The 10,167-nt window shown below is 45.4% G+C and overlaps 1 protein-coding gene across 1 annotated transcript; it reads left to right on the top strand.

Moving 5' to 3' along the window:
- Positions 1 to 211: 211 nt before the first annotated feature.
- On the top strand, positions 212 to 9,323 carry MED19 (mediator complex subunit 19). The gene is made up of 5 exons (XM_047775685.1): positions 212 to 545; positions 6,144 to 6,400; positions 6,567 to 6,663; positions 7,472 to 7,566; positions 7,665 to 9,323. The coding sequence occupies exons 1-5, from the start codon at positions 329 to 331 to the stop codon at positions 7,731 to 7,733; spliced, it is 735 nt and encodes a 244-aa protein (XP_047631641.1). The 5' UTR covers positions 212 to 328; the 3' UTR covers positions 7,734 to 9,323.
- The last annotated feature ends 844 nt before the right edge of the window (positions 9,324 to 10,167 follow it).

Genomic DNA, 10,167 nt, shown 5'->3' on the forward strand with positions numbered 1-10,167 from the left:
GACTGGCTTCTGCGTCAGGTTAAAAATGGAGAAAGGGCTTTGATATTTTATTGGCTAATCTAGCTGTCTTTTTTTCCACCTAAATCATTTTATTGGACATATGCGACTGCGGCAAGTAGGAGATACAGGAGAATTTAAATAAAGTTAAATTGTACTTCCGGAACGTTCTCAGAAGGCGACGGAAGTAGTTGCAGGAAGAAGGTAGGAAGGGCCCGAGGCAAGCCAATGGTGAGAGGCTCCTGAAGGAGGAGGGCGGTACTCTGTGAAAAGATTGACCAATGAACGTCACCAACGCCAGACACCGAGACAGCGCCGGGGCGGAGGAGCGATGGAGAATTTCACGGCGCTGTTCGGAGCTCAGGCTGACCCACCACCGCCCCCGACCGCACTTGGCTTCGGACCTGGAAAACCTCCACCCCCACCGCCTCCTCCTCCGGGCGGGGGGCCGGGCCCCGCCCCGCCCTCCACCGCGGCCACAGCCGCTCCCGGCTCCGACAAGTCAGCGGCCGGTTGTGGCCCCTTCTACCTAATGCGGGAACTGCCGGGTGAGTACGAGGCCTGGTCAAAGCCAGCCAATCAGATCATAGCGAGGAGAGGAGGGGCGTGGCTCTGAGCCTTCCCACTGGGGTGAGGGGTAACCTAGGCAACGCGTGGCGCGATTTCGGAACACTATACTAGAAGAGGTTCTGAGGATTCACAACCGAAAGAATGATTGGAATTGGGATGGATTAGGGGTGGGAAGAGAGTGGATCACCCTGACCACCTTTCACGCCCGATCCTGCCCCTGACGCTGGTTTTTGACTCCCTAAAGATTATCCTAGCTTTGAGTTTGGTATTTGAGGGTCCTGATTTAACATCCCTGCGGACCCAGTTCCAGATCTGCTTCAAACTTCCTGTTGGTTTGGGACATGTCGCCTTTCTTCCTCTGGGCCTCGGGGTTTCAAAGTGTGTTCGAAGAAGTGATTAGAATTAAACCAGGTTCTTTCATTCAAAAAAATTATTTTGTTGCGCACCCTCTCTGTGTACCAAGCACTGTTCCAATTGCTGAAGATACAGCTGTGAACAAAACTGACAAGATCCTTGCCTGTTTGGGAGTTTACCTGCCATTGGAGGAGTCAAAGAGTGATAAACAGTATCAGATATCTGCGGATAAACAGATAGTATCAGATAGTGGTTATGGCTACAAGGGGGAAATGTGATAAAGAATTGAGGGGGCAGAACTGCTTTAGCTAGAGTGATCAGGAGAGCCCTTTCTGAGTAGATAACATTAGAGCTAAAATATAAGCACAAAGGAAGAGCTAGCCATTTATGAGTGGGAGGAGAGAGAACTCTAGATACAAAAAATGAGATCAGAAGGCCCAATGTGAGAATAACCTTGAATATTTGAGGGACAGAAAACCAGTTGCACTCCAGAAAAGTGAACAGGGAAAGAGCGATAGGAGATGAAGGTGGGAGAGGTAGGCAGAGGCCTCTATAAGACATTTTAAGTTCAGGGGGAACCATTTTGACACAAGAGTCTGACATGATCTAACTTCTAACTTATTTGCTTATTTTCAATCATTCGAGCAGCTCTATTAAGGAAGCAAAGTGGGGGAGTTCCCGTTGTGGCGCAGTGGAAATGAATCCGACTAGGAAGCATGAGGTTGTGGGTTTGATCCCTGGCCTCACTCAGTGGGTTAAGGATCCAGTGTTGTCCTATGCTGTGGTTTAGGTTGCAGACGCAGCACAGCTCTGGCATTGCTGTGGCTCTGGTGTAGGCCGGCAGCTGTAGCTCTGATTTGACCCTTAGCCTGGGAACCTCCATATGCCTTGAGTGCTGCCCTTTAAAAAAAAAAAAAGAAGAAAAGTGGAAAAATTGGTCAGAAGTTACAGCTTAGTAGTTCAGGAAAGAGATGATAGTTTGAACTAGGAAATAGCAGTAGAGGAGAGAAGTAAATGGATGTCAAATAAATGTTAGAGGTAGAGCTGACAGGAATGCAGGATTGAAAATAGAATTGAAGGACAGAGGAATTGAGGGCAGTTTGGAAATGTTTGGCTTGAATAATTAGGTGGCTGGTAGTGCTAAGATCAGGAAAGGACAGGTTTGAGGAGATGGATATCAAAAGTCATTTTGGACATGTTAAGTCTCCAGGATGACATTTAGTTCATCCCAAGTCCTACTGCTACATCAAGAGCTGAAGGAGGGGAGTTCCTGTCACAGGGCTCAGAGGAAACGAATCTGACTGGTATCCATGAGGACACAGGTTCAATCCCTGGCCTTGCTCAATGGGTTAAGGATCCGGCGTTGCTGTGGCTGTGATTGTAGGCCAGTGGCTACAGCTCCCATTCGACCCCTAGCCTAGGAACTTACATATGCCACAAATGCAGCCCCAAAAGAGTAAAGATTTTAAAAAAAAAAGAGCTGAAGAAGGAATTCCTACTGTGGCCTAGTCAGTTAAGGATCTGGCATTGCCATAGCTGTGGCAATAGGTTGCAGCTTCGGCTTGGATTCGATTCCTGGCCTGAGAACTTCCTTGTACCATGGGTATGGCCCAAAAACATCTGAGGGAAATGATTTGTTACAGACCTTGAAATTCACAGTGCAGTTAGATATGTTTTAGTGTTTAATACTTAGAATAGCCCCTTGAAATAGGCATTGTTATCTGCTTTTTAAAGCTGAAAAACTAAAGCATAGAGAGGTTGACTTGACTTTAGTTAGTGATTGATGTCTACCAGCAGTTTATTTAACCTTAACTTATTCTGATTGTACCCATTTGCATTAATCACTTGAATATCTGTTCTGGGCAAATCCTGGGTATAAAGGAGACATATGATGAGAAGAGGAGAGAGATCAGTAAGCCTGGTCCTTGTTTCTTTTTGTTTTTGTTTTTTTTTGTCTTTTTTTGCTATTTCTTGGGCCGCTCCCGTGGCATATGGAGGTTCCCAGGCCAGGGGTCCAATCGGAGCTGTAGCCAGAGCCACAGCAACGCGGGATCCGGGCCGCATCTGCAACCTACACCACAGCTCACGGCAACGCCAGATCGTTAACCCACTGAGCAAGGGCTGGGACCGAACCCGCAACCTCAGGGTTCCTAGTCAGATTCGTTAACCACTGTGCCACTACAGGAACTCCTGGTCCTTGTTTTTGAGCAAATAATTTTACCTAAGACTTCAAAGTATATGGTTAAGAATAAAGTAGTGATTATTCTTTCTTTCTTTCTTTCTTTTTTTTTTTTTGTCTTTTGTCCTTTTAGGGCTGCATCGGAGGCATGTGGAGGTTCCCAGGCTAGGGCTCTAATCAGACCTGTTGCTGCTGGCCTAGGCCAGAGCCACAGCAATGCCATATCTGAGCCACATCTTCGACCTACACTACAGCTCATGGCAGTGCCAGATCCTTAACCCACTGAAGCAAGGCCAAGGATCAAACCCGCAACCTCGTGGTTCCTAGTCAGATTTGTTTCCGCTGCACCAAGACGGGAACTCTATGATTATTATTTCTTGTCAGAGCCAATGTCATTATTTTCTGGTCATGCCTCACAAACTACTAAGAACTACATGACTACATGATGGTTTTCAAAATGTGTTCCGTCTTATTCAAAATGACAGCAAGAATAAGCTGTCACTTTAGCTGGACTTTGAAGACTTCAGATTGTTTAAAAAAATTAAGAAGAATTTTCCTAGAATTAGGTCAATCTTCCTAAAAGAAATTTTCTAAAAGGAAACAATATGAGGGGTGTTTTGTTTTGTTTAGTTTTGCTTCAGGAGATGATGGATACCCATTTCAGTGGATCAGAAATTTTGCATGGGAGAATAGTGTTGGTTAGGCCTCAAAGCTAAGTTACAGTAAGATGTGTTTAACCATGGGTGCCAGTTAAAGGAGTTTGAGCTTTTTGCCGAGGGAATAGGAAACCATTGAGATTTTTGAACTGAGTACTGCTTCTAAAGATATCTGGAGGAGTTCCCATCGTGGCTCAGTGGTTAATGAATCCGACTGGGAACCATAGGTTGCGGGTTCGATCCCTGGCCTTGCTTAGCGGGTTAAGGATCTGGCGTTGCCGTGAGCTGTGGTGTAGGTCGCAGACGCGGCTCGGATCCTGCGTTGCTGTGGCTCTGGCATAGGCCGGTGGCTACAGCTCCGATTCAGCCCCTAGCCTGGGAACCTCCATATGCCGAAGGAGCGGCCCCAGAAAAGGCAAAAAGACAACAACAACAAAAAAGATATCTGGAGAATGTGGGTGCCATAAATTAAAATAGGGGAACCAGGAGTGAGGTGGAAGTTTAAAAATTTTTTGGAATCTGCAGTGAACTAACTAAGAGAATACTGGAATGCAAGATTAGTTTTCAGGAGTGGAGTTACTATAAATCATACTCATAGAAGTGATGTTCAGAACAGAAAGTTGGATGGATCCTTAAAGTGCTTTCTCAAGGCTTAGCTGCCCTCAGTGGGCTCATAGTTCAGAACCTGGGTTTTCTCAAATGAATAATTATAAACAAGTCACTTTTGTCATTTGTACCCTGAGTGTTCATCACAACTGTACATGAGGAAGTGCCCATTGTGGTTCAGTGGGTTGCAAACCCAGTTAACATCCATGAGGATGTGGGTTTGATCCCTGGCCTTGCTCAGTGGGTTAAGCCTCTGGTGTTGCCGTGAGCTGAGCTATAGGTCAAAGATGCAGCTCAGATCTGGCATTACTGTGGCTGTGGCATAGGTTAGCAGCTGCAGCTCTGATTCGACCTCTAGCCTGAGAACTTCCATATGCCACAGGTACAGCCCTAAAAAGCAAAACAATAATAAAAATAATAACTACATGAAATTGTAGGCTAGATAGTTCTAACTCTCGCCACTGAATCCTAGTTAAATTACTAAGTTTGTATTCTTTGAAAAAAGCCAGCCATAAATATTTATACTAATAATGCCTTCCATTTATATAATAAAGAATTTAGAGAAAGTACAGAGTGCCTTCGCAAGGCTTAGGTGCCCTCAATGGGCTCATAGTTCAGAACCTAAGTTTTCAATATGTTTTCATTTGAACCTTGAAAAAAATTGTCTTTAAGACAGCTTTTACCGCGTTTCATAGATAAGCGGAAACAGGTATAGAGGACAGTTAGGATTCGAATTCTAGTTGCCCGATTTCTTTTTTTTTTTTTTTTAATTTTTAAATTAAAAAAATTTTTTTTGCTTTTTTAGGGCCACATATGCAGCATTTGGAAGTTGCCAGGCTAGGAGTCAAATCAGAGCTGCAGCCGCAGCTGCCAGCCTACACAGCTCACGGCAATCCTTAACCCACTGAGCGGAGGCCCGGGATTGAACCCTCGTCCTCATAGATACTAGTTGGATTCATTTCCACTTTGCCACAACGGGAACTCCAAAACAGAACAGTGTTTAGCATGGAGTATAAGCATCATGTAAGTCATTGCTCTGGTTAGTCTGAGGTTCGTCATTGAGTTAGAGCAGTTTCCATCTCTGCCCTATGTGGATTTTTGCCTATTTTTTCCTCCTTCATATTCCAGCCTCCAACCTACCATTCTATAATATTATACTTTTTTTTTTTGTCTTTTTGCCTTTTCTAGGGCCACTTCCTGCAGCATATGGAGGTTCCCAGGCTAGGGGTCAAATCGGAGCTATAGCCACCGACCTACACCAGAGCCACAGCAACTCAGGATCTGAGCCGCATCTGCAACCTACACCACAGCTCACGGCAACGCCGGATCCTTAACCAACTGAGCAAGGCTAGGGATCAAACCCGCAAACTCATGGTTCCTAGTCGGATTCATTAACCACTGCACCACGACGGGAACTCCACTTTTAATTTTTAAAATTTTCACTTAAAAGATTCTTTATATTTTACTTTAAATTATAGTCCTTTACTTTCCCTTCTGGCACAATGACTTTTTAAAAAATTCTCTACTCTTGGGACTAACTTTTTTCTTTCTTTTTACAGCCGCAAATGCAACGTATGGACATTCCAGGCCAGGGGTCGACCCAGAACTGCACCGGTGACCTTTTCTACAGCTTGTGACAACACCAGATCCTTAACCCACTGACTGAAGCCAGGGATTGAGCTGGCATCCTCACAGAGACAACCTCAGGTCCTTAACCCACTGAGCACAACGGGAATTCCCAGGACTAATTTTAAAATTTTTATTCTCCCTGTATCCTTTAGGCAGCACAGAGCTGACTGGCAGCACTAATCTGATCACACACTACAACCTGGAACATTCCTATAATAAATTCTGTGGGAAGAAAGTGAAGGAGAAGCTAAGTAACTTCCTGCCTGACCTGCCAGGGATGATTGATCTGCCTGGTTCCCATGACAACAGCAGCCTCCGCTCCCTCATTGAGAAGCCCCCTATTCTTGGTGGCTCTTTTAATCCTATCACAGGGACCATGCTGGCTGGTTTTCGCCTCCACACTGGCCCGGTAAGTCCCTTCTTGGGGAGGAAGAAGGCAAGTGGGTAGGCCTGAAAGCCTTGGAGGTGGTTTTTCTGCTCACATCTGTTCCTTCCTAAGTTACTGAGCAGAGCAGATGATGCAAGTAGCGGATTTCCTCCCTCTGCTAACCCATACCGTCCTTTGGTTCCTTCAGTTGCCAGAACAGTGTCGTCTGATGCATATTCAGCCTCCCAAGAAGAAGAATAAGCACAAGCACAAACAGAGCCGTACCCAAGATCCTGTCCCCCCAGGTAAGAAGCAGTTCTCTTCAAAGCCAGAGAACCAGATGTTCTGAATTTGGTTGAATCTTCCTCAGTTAAAAACCCAGTTAAGTTCCTTATGGGCTGAGGACTCCCAAATTCTCCTTTTTAATTAATTAATTTTTACTTATGGCTGTGCCCGTGGCATATGGAAATTCCTAGGCCAGGGATTGAATCCAAGGCACAGCTGTGACCCATACTGCAGCTGGGGCAACCCCAGGTCCTTTAACCAACTGCGCCAGGCTAGGGATCCAAACCAAACCTCTGCAATGACCTGAGCAGCTGCAGTGATTCTTTTTTATTGTTTTCTTCTACAGTATTTTTTTTTTTTGTCCTGCGGCATGTGGACGTTCCCAGGCTGAATCAGAGCTATAGCTGCCAGCCCACAGCACAGCCACAGCAATGCCAGATCCTAGCTGCATCTTTGACCTGTACCACAGCTCACAGCAACGCCAGATCCTTAACCCACTGAGTGGGGCCAGGGATCAAGCTCCCATCTTCATGGATACTAATTGAGTTTGTAACTGCTACACCACCAGGGGAACTCCGCTGCAGTGATTCCTAACCCAGTGTACCACAGTGGGAACTCCGTGAATTCTCCTTGAAGCAGTTGACATAATGGGGTCTTTTGGCCAGATAGGAATTTGGGGCACGGGTTTAAGCAGTGCCTCTGAATCCTTTCTGGTCATTTGAAGAAAAGCCGCCACCCTTGACTAGGGGTTTTCCTCTAGACTTCAGAGTTCTAGCAGTGGAGGATTTTGACCTCTACAGGTGACAGATGCCTCATATCTCCTTACAGAAACACCATCTGATTCAGATCACAAGAAAAAGAAAAAGAAAAAAGAAGAGGATCCTGAACGGAAAAGGAAGAAGAAAGAGAAGAAGAAAAAGAAGGTATAGTAGCGGTCTGTGGCTGCAGCCCAGTGAGTCTCCCCAGGTCACCCCTGTCCTAGGTAGCCTCTTATTTTCTTACTCCTCCTTGTCTTCCCCAGAACCGACACAGTCCAGACCACCCAGGTATGGGCAGCTCTCAAGCCAGCAGCAGCAGCAGCCTCCGCTAACAGAACCAGTATATTCTGCCAGAATGACTTTCCTGCTGACAAAAGCTGCCTTCCGGGCTCATGGTCACTGCCCTGGGAGCACCCCCCCACCCTGCAGCTGGGACAGAAGCCAGCTCCTGCTGTGCTCAGTTAAGATGAACACTTTGTAAGAGAGAAGGGCCATGCTTTTTAAAGCCTCAGCCCAGTTTGCTTTCTCATGGACATTTTTTCCTCTCCTGGGAAGCTTTCTTTTCATCTCTTTTGTGCCATTTGTCTGATTTAGGACTTTATCTGATTTGTTAGGATTTTTATTTTCTTAAAATTGCATTTCTCAAACTGGCTGAAGTGTGGCTGCCTGTTAAGAGGTAAGTGCCTTTCTTCGAGAGTCAGGGTTTAAGCCAAGGCATGCTAAGATCTGAGGGGATTGGGGTCTTGTATTCCATTATCTCATCAGCAGGCAGGGAAACAACCAAAATGAGATTGGGGAACATGGTCCAAAAGTGAAGCAGAGCTTGCTAATACCTTTCCACAGCAGACACATAATTCTGCCCATAATGCTGAGAACCAAGTACCTGGATGATCTTTAGGCTCTGTCTGAAGGAACTGATTTAGGGTTTCAGCCGATTTAATTAGGGTTCAGCTCTATTCTAGGTCAATTTTGTATTATCAACAAGGTTGCTTTTTAGTAAAGCCTATGATTGAATCCGAGCCACAGCTGTAACCTACACAGCAGGATTCTTAACCCATTGTGCCATAGTGGGAACTCCAGCCTATGATTTTTTTGATCATATGATCATGGCAACACCAGATCCTTAACCCACTAAGCGAGGCCAGGGATTGAACCCGAGTCCTCACAGATACTAGTCAGATTTGTTTCTGCTGAGCCACAACGGGAACTCCCAGACTATTTTTTGAAATAAACCTCTGGCAAGCAGAGATACATGCTTCTAAGAACTTTTGACCTGTTTCATTCCATAAGACAGTGAAATCATTTGGCTGATGTGAAAACATTTCTAAGCTTCCAAGACACCAACAAAAAGGCAGCCTTAACTAGTAAAATGTCAAATAAATCCCTTCAGTCTTTGCAGCAGGCCAGGTAACTGGAAAAAAACATCCATGAGATAATCCAAGCTAATGTAGCCGGACTTGAAGTTCATTTTGAAACAGAATAGTTAAAATCTGTTGCTACGGGCCAAGGTTCCTAGGTTGCCAGATGGAAAACTACTCATTCAGCTCATTTTAACCTAGGATTTCAGAGCAAGGACAGCGAGAGGGTTCTGGCCAGTTTTCTGAGATTTCATGTCTGAGGATGCCTATTTAAAATAAGGTCACAGCCTTTTGCTTTCGACAAAGAAACAATATGAGATGTCAGATTAAGTGCCACCATATACCCCTCTGGTCTGTCTGCCTTTAAAAGGCTTTCATACTGTGATGATCCACTGGCTCGCCTTTGGCTACATCCAAAATGAGCTCTCTTTTCCAGAGACAAAATTCTGTATTAAAGAACTGTGGCAAAAATCAAGAGCTCTCTAAGTTTTGAAGTAAGAAGTTTTGGTGGTTAAAGACTTTTTTTTCTGAAATCTTTAATTAAATCACTGAATTAAAACAGGATCTCTTGTTTTAAGTGGTTATTTTCACTGCTGTCCTGCCTAAAGGTGGGCCAGGACCAGAGAAACTTAGGAGGTTTTCTGTGTAATTTCCCATCAGAGATCATTCACCCTGCCCTAACCACACAAAATAACACAAGTCAGGGGGAGCTGGTTAGATCAGGATTTCTTTTTATTCCTTGTTGGTTTAAAATGGCTAATCAGAATAAAAAATAAAAGGGCCTCTGTCCAGAGGCTGGGGTCTCCCCTATTTAGAGGTTAGAACCCAGGTATCCCCTCTACCCAGCACCATACTGAGGTGGGCTGAGGGGTAACCCCCAAGGGACAATCGGAGGGGCCTAGGCCTGCCACTCCTTCTCTCTTATCCCCAGTTTTTGGCATATGATGAGAAATATTGCTTTTTGGATTTTTATCTCCCAGCCTGGGTTTTAAAAATGATGTCAACTGTGTTGGTTGGCGGGGGGATGGGGGGGACTTTGAGGGGCCAGTTGAAGAAGCCCACCCTGATTCCCCTCCCCCAAGAAGGGGTGATTATCCAATATTGTTTCTGGAGCTCAGCCAAGCTCTTTTCCTGATCTCCCCAGCACCACCACCACCACCACCACCACCACCACCATTAGTCATGGGGCTGTGACCCCTTTCCTGGGGAAACTAAGTGCCCATGAGCCTAGAACACTAACTCACTTTTCCAAGTCCTTCCCTCCTCTGACCATGACCCCACCCAGACTCGCCTCTCCCTGGGTTTCTTTCCTGATCACTTAGCACCAACAACAGGGGGTGCTATTTTCCTTAGATGGTAATTGGGACAAAAGAGAGGGAACCATGGGGAAAAGGAAGACTTCAATTGA

This window comes from Phacochoerus africanus, chromosome 4 (assembly GCF_016906955.1).
Source record: "Phacochoerus africanus isolate WHEZ1 chromosome 4, ROS_Pafr_v1, whole genome shotgun sequence".
Taxonomy (NCBI): Eukaryota; Metazoa; Chordata; class Mammalia; order Artiodactyla; family Suidae; genus Phacochoerus; species Phacochoerus africanus.

Excerpts from the sequence above, each read along its gene's own strand:
- MED19 (XM_047775685.1), top strand. The coding sequence starts at position 329 with ATGGAGAATTTCACGGCGCTGTTCGGAGCTCAGGCTGACCCACCACCG. Across the intron at positions 6,664-7,471 it reads CCAAGATCCTGTCCCCCCAG|AAACACCATCTGATTCAGAT; the intron begins GTAAGAAGCAGT and ends ATCTCCTTACAG. Across the intron at positions 7,567-7,664 it reads AAGAGAAGAAGAAAAAGAAG|AACCGACACAGTCCAGACCA; the intron begins GTATAGTAGCGG and ends TGTCTTCCCCAG.